This window comes from Myotis daubentonii, chromosome 7 (genome assembly GCF_963259705.1).
Source record: "Myotis daubentonii chromosome 7, mMyoDau2.1, whole genome shotgun sequence".
Taxonomy (NCBI): Eukaryota; Metazoa; Chordata; class Mammalia; order Chiroptera; family Vespertilionidae; genus Myotis; species Myotis daubentonii.
The window spans coordinates 9,222,221-9,243,307 of record NC_081846.1 but is presented as its reverse complement, the minus strand read 5'-3'; the positions used below and the strand labels follow the sequence as shown (position 1 = coordinate 9,243,307).

The window sequence follows — 21,087 nt, the reverse complement described above, 5'->3', positions numbered from 1 at the left end:
AAGTTTCTATCAATAATAACTTTAAATGTAAATGGATTAAATGCCCCAGTCAAAAGGCATAGGGTAACTGAGTGGATAAGAAAACATGACCCATATATCTGCTGTCTACAGGAAACCCACCTCAGAAAAAAAGATGCACACAGACTGATGGTGAAGGGATGGAAAAAGGTTTTTCAGGCAAATGGAAGTGAAAAAAAAAAGCCGGCGTAGCAATACTTATATCTGACAAATTAGATCTCAAAGTGAAGGACATAAAAAGAGATAAAGAAGGCCACTTCATAATATTAAAGGGAGCAGTCCAACAAGAAGAAATAACTCTGGTAAATATATATGCACCCAATATAGGAGCACCCAAATACGTAAGAAATCTTCTGGAGGACATCAAGGGAGAGATTGACAGCAATACAATCATAGTAGGGGATTTTAACACTTGCCACATGGAGTACCAGTACTCCATTCTTTTTTTTATCACATATTTTAACACCTCCTTTCGACAAAGGAGGCAAGAGCATACAATGGAGTCAAGACAGTCTCTTCAATAAATGGTGTTGGGAAAACTGGACAGATACATGCAAAAAGATGAAACTAGACCACCAACTCACACCATACACAAAAATAAACTCAAAATGGATAAAAGACTTAAACGTAAGATGGGAAACCATAAAAATACTAGAGGAATCCACAGGCGGCGAAATTGCAAACATATGCCGAAGGAATTTCTTCTCTGATAATGCTCCTAGGGCAATGGAAACTAAAGAGAAAATAAACAAATGGGACTACATCAAAATAAAAAGCTTTTGCACAGCAAAGGAACCATCAACAAAATAACAAGAAGACCCACTACATGGGAGAACATATTTGCCAATGATACCACTGATAAGGGTTTAATCTCCAACATTTACAGGGATCTCATGAAACTTAACAAAAGGAAGATAAACAATCCAATAAAAAAAATGGGCAATGGACCTAGATAGACACTTTTTGAAAGAGGACATACAGAAGGCCGAAAAACATATGAAAACATGCTCAAAGTCACTAATTATACAAGAGATGCAAATCAAAACAACAATGTGTTATCATCTCACACCTGTCAGAATGGCTATCATCAACAAATCAACAAACGACAAGTGCTGGAGAGGATGTGGAGAAAAAGGAACCCTTCTGCACTGCTGGTGGGAATGCAGACTGGTGCTGCCACTATGGAAGACAGTATGGAATTTCCTCAAAAAACTAAAAATGGAACTCCCATTTGACCCAGTGATCCCACTACTGGGAATATGCCCCAAGAAACCAGAAACGCCAATCAGAAAGGATATATGCACCCCTATGTTCATAGCAGCACAATTCACCATAGCTAAGATTTGGAAACAGCCTAAGTGCCCATCAGTAGATGAGTGGATTAGAAAACTGTGGTACATCTACACAGTGGAATACTACGCTGCGGTAAAAAAGAAGGAACTCTTGCCTTTTGCAACAGCATGGATGGAACTGGAGAGCATTATGCTAAGTGAAATAAGCCAGTCAGAGAAAGATAAATACCACATGATCTCACTCATTTGTGGATTATAGAGAACAACATAGATAGACTGATGAAAAGGGACAGATCCAAAGACTGAGAAACAGCAATCAGGCTATCAATCCCCAGAAGGAAAGTAGGGGAGGGCGGGGGTAAGGGGAAGAGATCAACCGAAGGACTTGTATACAAGTGTATAAGCCAAACCAATGGACATGGATAACAGGGGGATGGGAGCATGAGTGTGCGGGGGGTGGGGGGGGGGTGGGCGGAGGTGCTGGGGTTGGGGGTTAATGTGGTGGATGAGGACACATTTGTAATACCTTAACTAATAAAAAAAACAAACAAACAAACAAAAAACACTTGCCAAAGGGGAATGCTGAGGCTGAAAGGATTGAGAACCAATCAATACTCCGTTGAGTTCTGCCCCCCTTTCATGCAGACTCCCCATCATAAAGTGCCCGTGGAGGACCCCGCTGGCTTCAGAGGGGATGCTCCCTGAGCTTGCACCTCTGCTCACAGGACAGGCTTTGCTATGGTTGGAAAGTGCCAGTGAACTGTGATGTTCAGTGTTTCTCTTCGTAGCGATAGCCTGGGGTAAGTTACGTTTGTCCTGAACATACTTAATGAACTCTGATATGCAAGAGGTTCACAAAAAGTCATGGCTATTCCCGCTCCTAATGTGTCTGGTTATCCCATCTGGATGATGTCGGGCTAAGTGAACTTTCCCAGGCAGCAGCCGACCCTGCTGTGTTTCATCACAAAATGTGTCCCTTGTAAGGTTGGGGCTTTGACCTGCCTCCATTCAGCCACCTTAGCTTGATTTATTTTTAACAATATATTATGTTATATTATACTAGAGGCCCTGTGCACTCGGGGGGTAGGGGGGTGGTCCCTCAGCCCGGCCTGCGCCCTCTCACAGTCTAGGACCCCTCGGAAGATAACGACTTCCTGGCTTAGGCCCGCTCCCGGGTGGTAGAGGTCAGGCCCAATCCCTAGGTGCAGCCCCTGGTTAGGTACAGAGCAGGGCCGATCAGGGGGTTGGGGCACCGCCACTGTCACACTCAGGGCAGGGCTGATGGGGAGGTTATGGCTCTACCCCGTCACACACAGAGCAGGGCCCATGGGGGGTGTTGGGGCACCGCATCCTGTCACACACAGAGCAGGGCTGATCAGGGGGTTGGGGCGCCACACCCTGTCACACACAGAGCCGCAGAGCGATCAGGGGGTTGGGGAGCTCCCCCCTATCAGGCACAGAGCAGGGCTGATGAGGGGGTTGCAGCACCTTCCCCTGTCATGAACAGAGCAGGGCAGATAGGAAGGTTGTGGCCCTGCCCCGTCACACACAGAGCCACAGGGCGATCGGGGGGTTTGGGCACTGTCCCCTGTCACGCTGATCCCGGTGCTGGGAGGCATATTACCCTTTTAGTATATAGGATAGAGGCCTGGTGCATGGGTGGGGGCTGGCTGGTTTGCCCTGAAAGGTGTCCTGGATCAGGGTGGGAGTCCCGCTTGGGTGCCTGGCCTGCCTGGGTGAGGGGCTGATGGCTGTTTGCAGCTGGTCACACACCCTTCAGGGTGGGGGTCCCCACTGGGGTGCCTGGTCAGTCTGAGTGAGGGGCTGAGGGCTGTTTTCAGTCTGGCGGGTGACTGAAGCTCCCAGCCTCTCCTTTTTTTCTTTTTTAAAAATTCTGGGCCAGCTTTAGCTCTGAGGCTTGGCTCCAGCTCTGAGGCTTTGGCTGCTGAAAGCAGGTATCTGGTATGTTTGGGTTCTATAATCGAAACACTGTTTCAACTCCAGCTCTGAGATCCTGGCTGGCTGAAAGCAGGTTTCTGGGGTTTTCTTTAGCTTCTATATTTGTAACAATGTTTCAAACTGCAAGATCAGAGGCTGGCAGCGGCAGGCGGGGAATGTTGGCTTCCTCAGTCACTGAAGCAAGCAAGCCTCATGTTCGCTTTAAGCTGCCTGGCTGCCGGCCGCCATCTTGGCTGGCAGTTAATTTACATATGGCCCTGATTAGCCAATGGGAAGGGTAGTGGAGGTATAGCTAATTACCATGTTTCTCTTTTATTAGATAGGATTATATTATATTATATTATATTAATTATAATAATTATATTATATTAATTGCATTATATTATATTTTATTTATATTTTTTAAAATTCTCATCTAAGGATATTTTCCATCGATTATTTTTTAGAGAGAGTGGAAGAGAGAAGGAAAGACAGAGAGAAATATCGATATGAGAGAAGCACATTGATTAGTTGCCTCCTGCAAGTGCCAGGACCAGGGTCTGGGGTCAGGGAAGAGCCTGCAACCGAGGTACGTGCCCTTGATCAGAATTGAACCCAGGACTCTTTGGTCTGCAGGCCCATGTTCTATTAACTGAAACAAACCGGCTAGGGCTATTTAACAATTTAAAACAAACATTTAAAGAAAGTCAATGCAGTTCATGAAGAAGTAATATATAGTTATGTCTGGGAAACCAGTCAACATCTATAGTGATTGCATTTATTCCACACAACTATCTTGTGAACCAGGTAGATACTACTTTCTCTACTTTACCGGGGAGTACACTGAGGCGCCTTGCCTATGGTGACCCTGACAGTTGGAGAGTGGGTAGAGCAGTGTCCCTTCACCCTCAGGCTAACCACACCCCTTGGAAGTGACAGCCTGTGATGAATGGAATGAACCCTGGGGTGGGTGCAGGGCTGGAAGGATGTGGGTGGCACCTGTCCAGCTAGGAGTTCTGACATTAATAGCTGGCACTGCGACTCTTACTTGTTGGCGGCCACAGCACTGACAGCTCCCAGCAGGGAGGGCTTGGTCACTTTCCCCCCAAATGCTCCTCCGGTTCTTTTCATGTGGCAGGCGACTCTACTCTTTGGGATGTTAAGTGCTGCAGCCACAAATTCCTGAAAGAAATAAACCCCTGATGTCACATAGTGCGATTTAATAGGACATTTCCTCATCCATGTACTTCCCCTCTGCATAGGAAAAGACAATCAGTAATTCAACACATACAGCATTTACAGAACTGTGAAACCATCATCACAATCCAATTTTAGAGTATTTTAAGTATCCCCAAAGAAACCTTTTATCTATTAAGCAGCCACTTCCGAGCTCCCCCTAACCTCAACTCCCTCGAATGCCCCACCACTAGGCAACTACTAATCTGCTTTCTGCCTCTACAGATTTGCCTGTTTAGAACATTTCATATACGTGGAATGATACAAAGGTGGCCTTTTGTGACTGGCTTCTTTCACTTCACATTATGTTTCCAAGGTTCATCCATGTTGTAGCATGTACCAGTACTCCATTCTTTATTTTACAAAATTTTTACCCAAGGATGTGCTTTTATTGATTTTAGAGAAAGAGGAAGGGAGAGAAAGAGAGAGAGAAACATTGATGAGAGAGAGAAACATCCATCAGTTGCCTCCCATACGTGCCAAAACCGGAATCGAACCGGCAACCTTTTCAGGATATAGAGCGATGCTCCAACCTACTGAGCAACCCAACCAGGGCAACTCCATTCTTTTTTATGGCTGAATAATATTCTATTGAATTGATATGTCACATATTTTATCCCTTTATTAGTTGATGGGCTATGGCATTGTTTCTACTTTTGTCTACTGTGAAAATGCTGCTATGAACATTCATGTATAAGTTTTTGGTGGACATGTGTTTTCATTTCTCTTGGGTAGATACCTAGTTGTTGAACTGCTGGGTTATGTGGTCACCCTATTTTTAACATCCTGAGAGACCGCCAAGCTGTTTTCCAAAGTGCCATTTCTCATGGCCACCAGCAATGGGTGAAGGTTCTAATTTCCTGCATCCTCGCTAACACTTGCTACTGTCTGTCCTTTTAAGTATAGCTGTTCTAGGGGGTGTGACGTGGTATTGCTGTGGGTTTTCAATTGAATTTCCTACTAATGATGCTGAACACCTTTTCACGTGCTTATTAGTCATTCATAGACTTTCTTTGGAGAAATGTCCGTCCAAGTCCTTGCTGAGCCTGCTTTTGATACTGCCCCAGGCTCTGGGTGGTGAACTGTGAGTACTAGTGCCCTGGGAAATGTCTGCTGTTATGGAGCTGACTCACTGTATCCCAGGTAGATATGAATGGTGACTGCTCTAGCTGGTGTGGCTCAGTGGATAGAGTATCGGCCTGTGGACTGAAGGGTCCCAGGTTCGATTCTGGTCAAGGACACATGCCTGGATTGCAGGCTCGATCCCTAATGGGGGCCATGCAGGAGGCAGCCAATCAATGATTCTCATCTTTGATATTTCTATCTCTCTCCCTTTCCCTTCCTCTCTGAAATGAATTAAAAAATATAAAAAATTATAATATTCATCGTGACCTTACACATTATCCATTGAGAGCCCAGAGACACATACTGTCTACAAAAACAGACCTAAGAGGTCATCTTTGTCACCTTCCTCAAGTTACACAAAAAGATATTGATGCCCAGTGACTTGTGGGAGGTCACATAGCTGCTAGGGGCAAAGCACACATCCCCACACTCCTCTGCCCAGTTCCACACGTGCACCTCCGGACGCTGCGGCACACCCCAGCCCAGCTTCAGTCCCCTGCCCTTTCATTTCGCTTCGAATGGCATTTGGTAGTTTCCTCCTCCCGTTGAGCCCTTTAAAACTTCAAGATACCAACTCACTGTGCTCTCTACCAGGAAGCCCCCAGCTTTTCCCTTCAGGGATGCTTGTAATTGCTCCTCCCCGTGTCATTGTTTAAGTATTCCCCTGTGCCTAGCACTGTGCTCGGACCTACAACCCTGCATTCCAGAAGAAGGGAGGGTCAGGGGATTTTCTTTGCTTGCATGTGCGGGTGGCCATGCTGTATAACTCAGCCGCTAAGGCAGGACTGGAATTCACACGCCACTGGGCTGGGCTGAAATGTCTTGGAAATGAGATCAATGTACACGTGCACCACAAAGACGCAAGAACGTTGATAGAGAGAGAACCAGCACCCATCAACCACGAGGAAAATGTAAATACACATGTACATTTTACACCATCAATTGTTATTAGGGAAAGGGGAACTTTGCCCTATATTTTGGAAGGGAGCAAAAGTTTCTGATCTCTTTAAAAGATCTGCCCACTTTTCCTCATTTAGGGAAATAGCTGCCCACCTCCTCCATTATGGACGCTAGCTCGCGTCAAGTGTGCAGGGAGTCTGAGACGGGGAGTGGGAACAATCAAAACGCCTCCAAAGAGGAATGCCTGGTTGTATGGGCCTCACGCCACAGTCATCTGGAGTCTCAATTTCCAAAGATATCCTGTTACCTGCACGTGATTGGGAAACTGCGTTCCAAGGTGTAACACCATTTCTTTATCTTCTTCTTCTGGGATAGCCAGGATAGTTTGCGTTTCCATGTAAAAATGCTCCTGTCCTTCCACGTGGATCTCACCTGTGAAGCATGAACACAGGACAGTGTTTGCCTGAAAGTCCCTCACTGGAGGCTCTCAGTGGGGTTTGGTTTATAAAGGGCAGGTCGCTTCAGCCTTTGGAGAACTGGACTTTATACATTTGCTTAAACCACTTTTCCTCATTAACCTTCACTGTGCCCAGCCAGCTGGGTGACCAGGGGTAATTCAGTCCCCTTCTCTTGGGCTCAGTTTCCTCATCTGACTAGTGTAGCCGTGGGCAAACTACGGCCTGCGGGCTGGATCCGGCCCGTTTGAAATGAATAAAACTAAAAAAAAAAAGGACCGTACCCTTTTATGTAATGATGTTTACTTTGAATTTATATTAGTCCACACAAACACTCCATAAATGCTTTTGTTCTGGCCCTCTGGTCCAGTTTAAGAACCCATTGTGGCCCTCGAGTCAAAAAGTTTGCCCACCCCTGGTCTAGTGGGTGGTGAGATCCATGGTGTGTTGGACTTGAGTGCACAGCCGAACCTGGCCACATATCCAGTCTCTGTCATCTCTTTGCTCAGTGAGTTTGGCCATGTTATTAAAACCTCAGTCCTTGATCTGTAAAGTGTGGGTAATAATACGCACCTCAATTAGGTAACATTAGAATAATTGAGTCACACTGAGGATAAGTAGCTTGCCAAAGGACACAAAGGTTTAAAATGGTAGAACTGGCTCTAGCTGGTTTGGCTCAGTGGATAGAGCGTCGGTCTGTGGACTGAAAGGTCCCAGTTTTGATTCCAGTCAAGGGCACATACTGGGGTTGCGGGCTTGATCCCCAGAAGGGGGGTGTGCAGGAGGCAGCCGATCAATGAGTCTCTCTCATCATTGATGTTTCTATCTCTCCCTCTCCCTTCCTCTCTGAAATAAATAAAAATATATTTTAAAATAAACAAATAAGTAAATCTATAATAATAAAAGTGTAATATGCTAATTAGACTGGACATCCTTCCGGATGAATCTCCGGCTGCCCCCCAGACCTCAGAGCCCCTTGCATGAATTTCGAGCATGGGGCCTCTAGTAAATAAATAAATAAAATGGCAGACCTGTTCCCAGCAGTTTTACGGCCTGTTTTTATTGGTTTATCTGAGATTTTGGGCTTGGTTAAAACATCCTTATCATTTTGTAGGCTCTGCCAAGACAGGCATTTGGCTCTAGCTAAAATTTACTTTAAAACCAGCCAAAAGATTCCTGTGTAGTTAAAATAAGTGAATTGCTTTTCCAAGAGTCAAAGAATTTTTGGAAATTATTTCTTGGGACAATGGAATGTGAGTCCTCCCAAAAAGCCCTCCCCCAAAACCTTTGTTTTTAGCATGCCATATACTGACTTTCATCTAAATTCAAGCAACGACATCATTTTTATATATGCTAGGTATTGTTCTCAGGCATAGCAAATTACAGATAATGAATTCCTTTAACCATCATACCAATCCTGTGAAGCAGGTATTCTTAGAAAACTGAGATAAGAAAAAGTTAAGTAAGTTGCCCAAGGCCACACAGCCGGTAAATAACAGAGGTGGGATGCAAGCCCAGGCAATCTGACTCTAGGATCCATATTCTAACTGCACCCTCTCTCTATGTTGGCATACTCTGTAATTCTTAGTCATTTCCGCCCAAATTCCAAATTCACTCCGTATTTCAAATTTTCCATTTGTGCTAAAATTTGGACTCCCATAATGGCCAAAATCCTAAATGACAAAGGGCTAGCACCTCTGACTCTGTTGCTCTTAGGGTGAGTATAAAAATGAAAAGAAAATATATCACTGTGATTAAGAGCAAGGACCTGTGAGTCATCTAGTCTTGGGCTCCAGTCCTGGCTCTCTTATAAACTGAATATGAGGTCTCAGTCAATTACCTAACTTTTCTAAGCCTCAGTTTCTTTATCTGTAAAATGAAGCTACCAGTATATGTTCCTTCTCAGAGTTGTTCTGCTTGAATATTAAATCGTAAGCAGAAAATACTTGGGAGCTTAAAATAGGTTTTAGAATACTCATTTCTCAGGGTTTTTGTCATTATTAAATAATATAATACATGTGATATGCTTAGCATGGTGTTGCCATAGTTTGTGTTTATCTAGATCAGTGGTTCTCAACCTTCCTAAAGCTGCGACCCTTTAATACAGTTCCTCATGTTGTGGTGACCCCCAATTTCATTGTTACAAATTGAACATAATTAAAGCATAGTGATTAATCACAAAAACAATATGTAATTATATATGTGTTTTCCGATGGTCTTAGGCTAGATTAGCAGCTGAGGCCTGGTCAGTGTGAAAGGGTTGTTCGACCCTCAAAGGGGTCTGGACCCACAGGTTGAGTACCGCTGATCTAGGTGCACAGAAATAAAGAATAGGGCTTGCTTAAGGCAAAGATAACACTTTTTCCTAAGGAAGTTATATGCCTGGACTGTAACTACTCACCATGTGAGGAATTTATGATCAGATCACCCTGTGAGGTTACTTTTGGTTACACTTGTTATGGCATCTCCTTTTGGACCACAATAGTGTGTTTAGAAACATTATTCATAATAGTCCCAAGTTGAAACCAACTGAACTGTCCATGAACAGTAGAACAGAAACATAAATTGTGGAATATCTATACAATAGAATGCTCCGGAACAATGAAAAAGAACTACTGATCTATGCACCAACACGGTGAACCTCCCACACATAATGTTGATGAAAAGAGGTAAACACAGAAACAGTCACAGTCTAGTTTCCATTTATATGAAGTGCCAAACAGGTGAACTCATCTACAGTGACCACAGTTAGAAAAAGACCTTTCAGAGGGTTGCTGACCTGGAGGGGGCGGGGCACAAAGAAGCTTTCTGGGGCGCTGGAAAGGCCCTAGATCTCGATGTGGGTAGTATTTACACAGATTGCTGCATATGTAACACTTCATCAGACTGTATGATTATTTGTGCATTTTATTTATTTTAAATATATTTTTATTGATTTCAGAAAGGAAGGCAGGGGGAGAGAGAGAGAGAAACAACAATGATGAGAGAATCATTGAAGGGCTGCCTCCTGCACGCCCCACACAGGGGATTGAGCCTGCAACCAGGGCATGTGCTCTGACTGGGAATTGAACCATAACTTCCTGGTTCATAGGTCGCCGCTCAACCACTGAGCAACACCGGCCGGGACTTATTTGTGCATTTTAAATTGCAGTTTAAGTATCACATTAGGGTTGAGAAGCTCTGCCTTAGAATTTCAGTATTTCTCAAACCAATGGCCGATGTAGTCTTTATCTTCAGAAGCTTCACTTTTCTGGCCAAGACCACTTACCTTCAATGATTTGATCAACATGTTTAAAGGCTTGCTCTACATTTCCCTGCTCAAGCTTCTTCTCATCAGAAAGAAATGAATTGTGCTCTAGGGCTTGCTGCAGGGGAAAAAAAAATAACAACAACAAAAAATAAGATTCTTGTTTTTATTTTTTACATTCTAATAAGCCATTCAAACCCCAGCAAAATCCCATGCTCCTGCTCTATTTGATCTTCACACACCAAGACAATTGGGTGACAATGGATTGCAGGCATTGGTGACTACTTACTAGTAGTTCTGTTCAGCACTGGGAGGAAGAGCTGGGGGGAAGGATATATAAAACACAATCCTACCCTATGGTTTGCTGACAGTAGGCAGTTTGGTGTTAGGGGCCAACTTTGTGATGAGGGGGAAGATAATAGATCAAAGAGAGGCCAGGAGGAGGAGCCTGCTGGGCTGGGGGTGCTCAGGGATGGCCTGTGTAGGTGACCTCAGGTGCTGAATTGGATAGGATTAGGGCAGACAGAGAAGAGACTGAAAATCATTTGAAGTTAGGAGCACCTCATGAAGCAACAGAGGTTGAAACCCAGCTGAGGGACCAAAATGAGAACAAGGCTAGGTTGGCTGGGGAGTTTTCTATCAAGAAGTAGCTGAGCCCTGGTCAGTGTGGCTCAGTTGGTTGAGTGTGGTCTACTGCACTGATAGGTTACCGGTTCGATTCCCTGTCAGGGCACATGCCTGGGGTTGCATGCTCAATCCCCATTAGGGGGCATGTAGGAGGTAGCCAATCGATGTTTCTCTCTCTCTCTCTCTCTCTCTCTCTCTCTCTCTCTCTCTCTCTCATCAATAAAAACATATTTCTTTAAAAAAAGAAGCAGTTCTGCCATGGCCAGGTAGGTCACTTGGTTAGAGCATTGGTTTCGGGTTCAGTCCCCATTCAGGGCACATACAAGAATCAAACAGTGAATGCATAAATAAGTGGAACAACAAATCAATGTCTCTTTGTTTTTTCTCTTTCCCTTCTTCTTTCTCTCTAAAAATAAACAAATAGATAGATAAATAAGCAGTTGGATGAACTTGAAAGATAGAGTGAGGTTGGACTCTGAAAGACCTTGAGTTTTATACTAAGAACCTTATCTAAGGGGACATTGTGTTTTTTTGTTTTTGTAAGAAAAAGTGATCTGATGAACGTTGTGGCTTAGAAAATTAACACGGTAGGTAGGTATTTTGAGATAAAGTGGTTATTGTAGTAAATCTGACAATAAGGTGGTGAGGACTGGGCTGGAGGGTGGGAAGGGGTGAAAGTGAGAAGAGAAAAAAGGGGGCACACCTAAGAGCCATTTAAAAGATAACTGGAAAATACTTGAACTTGGCATCTGTTTGGAAAAACAGGAGAGAATCAAAGAGGATTGTGAACACTGTACCCTACTGGCCAGGTTTCATATTGCTTATGCATCTATCCTCCATCACACACATTTATTGAGTACCTACTATGGGTTTAGGGCTTGGCTGGGCACCAGGGATATAAGCACCATGAACTTGTTCTTGCCCTCATTAACAACAACAACTAAAATAAAATCACAGCTAACATGTATTCAAAGCACCCCATGTCCCAGGTGCTTTTTTAAAGCACTTTATTTGGATTCTCTCATTTAAGCTTCATGATGACCTTTTGATGTAGGAACTTTCATAGTTCCCATTTCACAGAGGAAGAGGTTGAGATACGATGCATTTAAGGAACTTGTCAAAGCTTCCATTTAACAGCCTGTTAAATGGCAGAGTCAGAATATGAATCTGAGTTTTCTATCTCCAGAACTTGTGCTTAAAGTAGGAAGTAGGCACGGAGGTCAAGAGGACCCAAGCTGTGACTCAGTCAATGGTAACCTGCTCTGAGTGTCACAGTGCTCTGGACTTTCTCACAGACTTGTTTTGTACGTGAAGGCATAAGGACCTCCCTCTGGTGCTGCTTGTCTATATTCTCAGGCCAAGCATTGGCAAGAGCCTTTCGAGGAGACGTGGACACAGGAAGGAACGGGTCTCCAGGCAGGAAAATTCTCAGTATCATGTCTCAACTTGGAGATGACACTGAGTAAAGCATAGATGAAGCCCAGGTTGTACTATTCTGTGACTCTGAGGATTGGATTCTGCCACATACATCACCATAGTCATTCTTGGAGAAACAAAGCAGCTCGAATACCTCTATTGTGATAATCCGAGGTTCTATGTCTTCATAAGTGATCTTCACTTTCTTAGCGGCGTCTTTCGCATGGGCATAGGTATCAGCAGCCACGGTGCAGACGATCTGACCCACGCAAATTACCTGCAGAAAAGTCACATGTTCAATGTTATTAGTTGAAACATAGAATCCCTAAAAAGGATTTACTGTTCCCAGGTTCTTACATTTACCCCCTGGGTTCTTGTGAACAAAAGCAAGATTATTTCCTGCCTATGAGAATACATTTAAAACAATGGCTTGAGTGGGACTGAGGGGGTTCAGAATTGGATGCAGAACTTGATTATGTCTGGCCTAGGACTGTCTTCAGCTGCACTGCTCACTGTTCGGAAATCACTCGCGGGGATCCAGCCATCCTGAAATTCCTGAAGTTCTGTTGGTTCTCTTAATGGCCAATGCTTTTATTGCTTCTGGGACTTTGATGAGTTTTTTTTTAGAAGTCTTCCTTGAGCACAATTATGGTTTTTATGAGAATCTCAAGAATCCACAATTTAAAATGAGGTGGAGTCCTTGGTTCTCTGAATGTCTTTGTGATATGGCATTTTCCACAAAGTATTTGAATCCTAAGCCACATACAAATCACACACCTCGTTCTGTGCATAGAGAACCTCTCCATTATGGTTATTATCTCCCGGAACATCCTCTGCTGTTATCACATCAACAATACCGGGAAGTGCCAGGGCTTCTGAAACATCAATTGCTCTAGGAGAGAACATGTAAAAGTACACACTAGAGTTGCAGGGGTAAGTTCAGGGTACACGATACATGATTCCACCAACACTGGGGAAAAGTGCAATGGGCCTCATAACTACATCATGGACAATACATTGGTATTCTGACTCTTGGCCATAGGATTTTTCATAACTATGCTTTAAAAATGAGCCGAAACTGGTTTGGCTCAGTGGATAGAGCGTCGGCCTGCGGACTGAAGGGTCCCAGGTTCGGTTCCGGTCGGGGGCATGTACCTGGGTTGCGGTCACATCCCCGGTGGGAGATGTGCAGGAGGCAGCTGATAGATGTTTCTCTCTCATCGATGTTTCTAACTCTCTATTCTCTCTCCCTTCCTCTCTGTAAAAAATCAATAAAATATATTTTTAAAAAATGAATGATTCCCATCTAGAAGAGGAAATACTTTTAATTGACTTACATATACAGTAAGCTCTCAGTTTAAGTATAAAATTATTAATGCATTTCAGTAACTTTTATAGGGACAGCTTTTATTTCCTTACATGATCTTTGCATGAGCTCTGGTGCTGGTAACTACTGCCAGGAAGAGTTCTTGGGCGACGGGGGGCATGTCATCAACGTACACGGCTTCCCCAGTGGCATGTTTAATGGCTGACTGGTGCATCATGGGGTGGCCGACTGGATCTTGAGGAGGTTGTTGGGGATTCACACACTGTTCATGAAAAAAGCCTGTTATTTTACTGCCAGACATTCTCATGCCCTGAACATTGGGTCCGTTATATTTGGATTACTTACAAGTCAAGGAAAACTACGGGTTACTGGGTATCTCTAGCTATGAGTCAGAGTTAATAAATATCCACTGAGTATTATGGTAAGGAATATATTCTTGGTTACAGGCTCTAACCGACTCCTCCCCGCCACCCCTCCCACACACAAGATGACATTGTTCCTGCCCTCAAGGATTCTACAACCTTGTTGAGGAATCAGAACACATACATTGACATAATGTGATCAATTTCATAGAGTAATAAAGAATAATTTACACAGCTAATATGGTGTTAGGAAAACACATAGTTTCCTGGGAGATTCGGGGAGGCTCTTATAAAGCAGGGAGGACTTCCTAGAAGCAGTAAATGTTGAGTGAGGTTTTAAAAAAAGGACCAACAGTGGCCAAGGAAAGGAGTAAATTGTAAGTAAAAAAGCTGGAAATAGTAAAGAAGGGAGATTCAAAATCAAATTCCTTGTGTAGTCTTGAGTAAAAACATAAACGCTAAACCAAACAAGTTGTGTGTGGGTGACAATGGGTCACATCAGCTGGTTTCAGTAGAATTTACCTTTACATGTAACACAAAATATGGCTATTGAAAAGGGGGAAACACATGCGTAATGCATACATCTGAATGACTAAACCTATTAGAAAGCAAAAACCCTACCCACCAACCTGGAACATCTGAAGTCCTTGGGGTGTTCCTATGGGGAAATTGTCTACAGCACTCATGAAATTTTCTGGGATGTCAGGAAACTGCTGGGGATCCTAGAAAGAAGATTACTTGACATTCAATTTTACAATCTGAGTGACTAGCTTGGAAACATGTGTAGAAGTATTTCAGATATTAGATGCCAGTTCTGCGGGGAGAGCCCTGAGCTTCAAGTTCCCTAGGCTGGCAGCAGTTATTTGAAGAATCACTGCATCTACTTATGTGCACAGAAAAGTGAATGCTTTTTCCAGGAAGGGAAGAACTCCCTTCATGACCAGGTCTCCTTTTTGAACAAGTGGAAGTATGTATATACTTCTAAATGGATCTGTGCTTTCAAATCCAAGCCAACCTCCTGGGCATGTACCTCAAAGAAACAACTGAGGGAGTAGGCAAAGATGACCTGTGAGTTATCTACAAGGGTGCCCAATTACAGACTATTTGTGCCAGTGAAGAAACTAGAATTAAACTAAACACCCAACAACAAGGAAATGGCTACACAAATTATGTTATATCCATAAGATACAATATTATGCAGTCTTTAAAAATAATTTTGTAGAAGTGTACTTATTGACATTGAAAAATGCTCATGAAACACCATTAAGTGAAAAAACTTGTGTACAGTATGATTCCATTTTTTCAATGAAAAAATATAAAAGTATGTATTCATATGTTAATTGTAGGATTACTGGATTAGAGTTGATTTTTTAAAATTTTGCTTCTCTGCATTTTGAATTCTTCTATGATAGAATATATAACATAATAGAACATGTAATATTTTAGAGAATATATGATAATATATACTAGATATAAAATAAAAACATATATTTAATAGATTACATACAAAAATACATTAGATATATACTGATTACATATTAATATACTGAAATATGATAAAACACATAATAGGGTATATAATAAAACAATTGAATATGATAATACTAATAATAAATGATGTTAATAAAATAATAATAAAAAGGCTAGCTGAATTAAGAGAGTAAAATTCTCAGGCATAAAAGAAATGTGGGTATAGTCATTTCTCTGCCATTCTGAGTCAGTTCATGAGTTATTCAGAGGACACTCAGTTATGGGCCATATTTTGAGAAACTGCTGTGGAAGTTGTTTTAAACTAGGCTTGAAAAGGAAAAAAAAGTTAATAAAACTTAGAAACAATCTAATTGTCTAAAAATAAGGAATAGACCAAATAATGGTACATCTTTCCATAAACATGACATGTAAACTTATGTCATAATGTCACTGAAAAATAGTTAATGACACTGAGAGATGTTTATATTACAAAGTGAAATAAGCAACCAGTTCTATTGGTGTATATATGTGGCATATATACATACACATCCATAAAGAAGGTTTTAGAAGGATACATACCAAAATATTAATAGTGGCTAGCTATGGTGATAGGATTACAAATGCTTTTTCCTCTTTTCTGGCTTATTCACATTTTCTAAATATTAAAGTTGGGTTATTAAAATTTTTTGTCCTTAAAAAATGGGAAAGACGTTATGCTTTACTTACTGAAGGTTCTTTGTGACAGCAGGTCAACTTGCATGCATATTAGTATTTGTTATACAAATTATAGGGCAAATAGATTACCAAGATTTTCCCCTTCTCAGCCCAGTAGTGAAGGAGAAGGGAAGGAGAGGAACAAAGAAGAGTGAGAAGGGCCCATACTCAGTGCCCTTGATGGATATCAAAACCATGCAGGGGAAGTCCTTCATGTGCAGACCCCCACTCAGAATGTCAAGGCGCCCAGAGACTCAGAGAAGTCGTTTACCATTTTATTCAGTCCTCGCCTCACTTTGAGGTAGAATTTGAAGAGTAAGCTGATCATGAGGGTTCGCTTATATTCTACCATGCCACCCTCAGCTCCTGGCGGAATGTAAATCTCATCCAGGACCAATCGGCACGCATCGCTCAGCATGTGGTCATCCCATTGCCTAGTAGGGAAGAATGCAAACATTCCACAGATGAGGCGAAGACATACTAAACTGGTAGAACAAGGGAAGATGGGGAGCAATCTGTATCCATCTTTGAAGTCGACACAAAATATCCTTAAATATTTCACCTGCTTCATTTAGAATCTGATGCAGTGAGAGAAACATCGATGTGAGGGAGAAACATCGATCTGTTGCCTCCTGAATGTGCCCCAACTGGGGATCGAACCCTCAATCTAGGTATGAATCGAGCCCAGAGCCTTTTGGTGTATGGGATGATGCTTCAACCAACCGAGCCACCCGGCCAGAGTGTGATGAGAATTTTAAAGATCTACTCTCTTAACAACGTTTAAATACAAATTACAGTATTATTAACTACTAGAGGCCGGGTGCATGAATTCGTGCACCAGTGGGGTCCCTCGGCCTGGCCTGTGTGATCAGGCTGAAACCGGCTCTCTGACATCCCCCGAGGGGTCCTGGATTGCAAGAGGCTGCAAGCCAGGGCGAGGGACCCCTCTGGTGCATGATTGGGGCCAGGGAGGGATTCGGGAAGTTGGCCAGCTGGGTAGGGACTGTGGGAAGGCTCCAAGGTGCGTCTGGCCCATCTCACTCAGTCCCAATCGGCTGGACCCCAGCAGAAAGCTAATCTAGCGGTTGGAGCATCTCCCCCCTGGTGGCCAGTGCACGTCATAGTGACTGGTCAACCAGATGACTATCTGCCCCCTGGTGATCAGTGCACATCATAGCGACGGTCGACTGTCTGCCCCCTGATGGCCAGTGTACATCATAGGGAGCAGTTGAGTGGCCTTAGCATATCATTAGCATATTATGCTTTGATTGGTTGACCGGACAACCGGACACTTAGAATATTAGGCTTTTATTATATAGGATCGTCACCATGCTATACATTAAATTCCCGTGAATTATTCATTTTATAGCTGGAAGTTTGTACTTTTCAACTCCCTTCTTCCATTTGTGCCCTCCTTCACCACCCCCACCCCCAACCTGGTGCAGCCATCAATCTGTTTTCTGTATTGAGAGTGACAAGAGGAAGGCCATTTAACCTTTTGGAATATTTCATCTTCTTTATGTAGTTTAAGGAAATTTTCAGATATCTTAGGACACAGTATTGGAAATGTTTACTTACTGTGTAGGTTAATTAAAAGGGAAAATTTGAAGGTTATATCTACTTTTATTAATTTGTGCAGTAATCTTATTACAGAAACAACAACAAAAATTACTGTACCTTGAAATATGTTGGTTTTGGGGTGACTTTCATTTTCCTTATCCTATTTTTTTGACAGCAATTAAATTTTTTAAATGAATATATAGCTATATTTTATAATCAGAAAAAAATCTCCAAGTGCTACTTTCAGTAAAATAGGAAGGCCTGGGTTCTATGTTCCGGACATGCTGTGACCTACCTCCCGATGAGCTGCTTGCAGGTTTGGTTTGCAGAGACCACAGTGGGGCCAACACGCCCATAGAATATTTTAAGGTCCTTGATTGTGTCTGTGCCATCTTCAAACTTCACACTCATCCCGGCATTGACAATGGCAAAGGCATTCTCCTGGCGTTGGGCCAGCCGCAGTCCTGACACAAATTGCCACTGGAGGAATAAGGACACATATGTAATACCTTAATCTAGTGGTCGGCAAACTGCGGCTCGGCAAACCGCGGCTTGCGAGCCACATGCGGCTCTTTGGCCCCTTGAGTGTGGCTCTTCCATAAAATACCGGGTCTTCCACAAAATACTGACTTCTGCACATGGGCCACAAAGTTTCAATCGCACTGTACGTGCGCGCCCGTACGTGGTATTTTGTGGAAGAGCCACACTCAAGGAGCCAAAGAGCCGCATGTGGCTCACGAGCCACGGTTAGCCGAACACGGCAGAAAAAGAAAACACTCAGAAAGGTTCGTGCTTGTCTCTACTGTGTGACAAGCAGGGCATTTAGGTGATTATTAATAATGAAAAGGACCCTGCTAATGGACTGGAATTCTCACTGTTGTTAACTGTTGAGCTGACGGTATGTGAGCACTGGCCCGTGTGTTTTACCTACTAGTATGGTAATATTTAATGCTCACAGTGACTGTACTCATTTCCAATGTACTGATGAGGAAACTGAGAGGTTAAGTAACTTACACAAGGTCACACAGTAAGTGGCAGAGCTGGGGTTCAAACCCAAGCCATCTGGCTTCAGAGACTAAGCTGATCTACTTTCAACTCCAAATCACCTCACTTGGCTTCGGGCAAATGACTTAAACTGTTTGGGTCTTAATTTTCTTTAAAAGGAGAAGGTTGGGTTTGATCAGATGGTGCCTCAAGGGATGAGGGGAGGATCCAGAGGTGGGGTGTCTCTCACAGCAAACTACCAAACCTTCACTTTTAACTAGTTTGGTGTTCTATGTAAATTTCATTTGCAGAAAGAATTCTACTGTTAAAAAAAAAAGAAAAAAAAGCTTGAAAACCACAGCAGTAAATGGCTTCCAGTGTTTTTCAGGTTTAAATTTGTCATTTTAGGTTAAATTTCATGATTAGTGTTAAATATTAGAGTGACAAAATGGGAGAACATCTCTTTGTGTGGCCAGTATCTTGGTGGGGGTGGGGGAGAAGCTAACCCTACTACCACGGACCCTGTCAAGGATAAAACATTCTTGATTTGGAAAGCAAAGGTAATAAGGAAGTGCTGGAGACACTTGTCACATTTACTCTACTGTGCTGACAGGGGGGACTTTCCATTCCTGCTGCCACCACCCTCATTACCTTCTCCCACCTGAATTGTTGCATTAGCCTCCTAACTATTCATTCATCTTTCAGTCTACCCTCCAACCAATTTTCCCTCCATCTTTCCAGTGGATTGATATTTTTAAAATACCACTTTCACTAAGATTTTACCTTGCTTGAAAGTCTTCTGAGGTGGTTGTCTGCTAGAACATGTACCAACTCCTGATGAAGCAATAGATATGGGGCCCCAGCTCCCATCCAGTCTCATTTCATGGGGCTCCTCCAGCTGCCATTCACCCCAACCCCCATCCTCATGCTGTTCTCTCACCTGGATTGACCACCCTCTTCTCTCCACTGACCTATGCTTCCCTTCCCTTTTGAACAACACAGGGGAGGACTCTCCTCATCACAGGAACCACCCCAGCTTTTTGTCCACTCACATCCTGTTTCCTATCTCAAGCCCTTCCTCTGAGATTTACAGACCTTGGAAGACAGGACACTGTGTCTTATACATCAGCGTGGTGCCTCCTGGATTTAGCCCCATGCCTGGCTTTAAATTTTATTTAAAGTATTTGGTTAACAAATGTTGGTTGACTTGGAAATATTTTATGGTAATGAACGTTCAGTTCACCAGGAACTTATGGGAGGTGATACTGGCGATAGTTTGCCTCGGTCTTGGCTAAAATGCATATTTATCTGAAACCAAAAATTCAGCTGCTCACACAAAAGCTCTCCTATTTGCAGAGAGAAGGCCCACAGATATGTTTTTCTTTTAATTTCTTTTAAAAACAAAAGAAAAAAATGAATATAGTAACAATGAATATATAACACTGGGTTATATTCATCTTTGTAATAACACTAGAGGCCCAATGCATTCGTGCAAGAGTAGGCCTTCCTTCCCCCGGCTGCCGGCACCAGCTTTCCTCTGGCACCTGGGACCCGGGCTTCCCTGGCAGCCCCTGCTTCGTCCGGAAGGACGTCCAGTCTAATTAGCGTATTATCCTTTTATTATATAGGATGGTCATTGATTTGATTTTTTATGAACTGAGACCCATGAAGGCAAAAATGTCTAAGGTCCACAAAAGCTCAAGATGGGCCTGATAGGAAAGCACATGAAATGGTCATGGAGAATCTGGCCCTTCCTGAGCGCAGCCCAATCGTCTCCCTGCAGCTGCTGGTTGGGAAAGGAGATGGCACCATCCCTGGGAGTCTGTCTGTGGCTCCTGCACAGGGTTCAGGGTGAGCAGGGTGCCCCTGGGTGGGCAGCTGGTCAGGAGTGCTTACCTGTGTAGAGTGGGGAATATAAACAGATAACACAATCTCTTCGGACTTAAGGTCAGCTTCAGGCGCTCTCTCAAGGAAATGGCCGTCTAAAGGAATCTGCCGTTCTCCTTCTATCAGAGAGATGACCTTGATTAGAATGCACATATTCAATTGGAGAATATCCAGCCAGGGGCAGAGGTGATGTATCGGGTGAAAGAGAGAGAGTGCAGGCTGGGGGCCAGACAATGTGGGTTCTAGCTCCAGGTTCCACGCTGTGTCTCCTTAGGGAAGTCGCAGAACCTTTGGGGCTCTGGTTCCTCATTGTTGGAATGAAAGGGTTGGGCCAGATAAGCTGAAAGGCTATAGAGAAACAACCCAGTTTCACAAATGGGAAATGGGGAGAATGTATTTCACACATGGGAAACCTGAGGTCCAGAGGTCCGGAGAGGTTAGATGACCTGTCCAAAGTGCTGGAGGCGGGACTAGTGGCAGAGGTGGGGTGCCTCAGATATAGCTTCTTTTCTTTAAGCAGTTTGCCCTG

At 43.3% G+C, this 21,087-nt stretch overlaps 1 protein-coding gene across 1 annotated transcript in view; it reads right to left on the bottom strand.

Annotated features, from left to right (window-relative positions):
• Positions 1–21,087, bottom strand: part of LOC132238105 (aldehyde oxidase 4-like) — a 73,148-nt gene that overhangs the window by 25,318 nt on the left and 26,743 nt on the right. Inside the window, exons 13-22 of the mRNA XM_059702693.1 lie at positions 20,568–20,677; positions 17,983–18,167; positions 16,399–16,561; positions 14,573–14,665; positions 13,674–13,843; positions 13,032–13,146; positions 12,409–12,531; positions 10,233–10,329; positions 6,817–6,941; positions 4,297–4,430 (exon numbers count right to left, since the gene is read on the bottom strand). Of these exons, the coding sequence (XP_059558676.1) occupies positions 4,297–4,430; positions 6,817–6,941; positions 10,233–10,329; positions 12,409–12,531; positions 13,032–13,146; positions 13,674–13,843; positions 14,573–14,665; positions 16,399–16,561; positions 17,983–18,167; positions 20,568–20,677 (1,315 nt within the window). The remainder of the gene's footprint in view (positions 1–4,296; positions 4,431–6,816; positions 6,942–10,232; positions 10,330–12,408; positions 12,532–13,031; positions 13,147–13,673; positions 13,844–14,572; positions 14,666–16,398; positions 16,562–17,982; positions 18,168–20,567; positions 20,678–21,087) is intronic.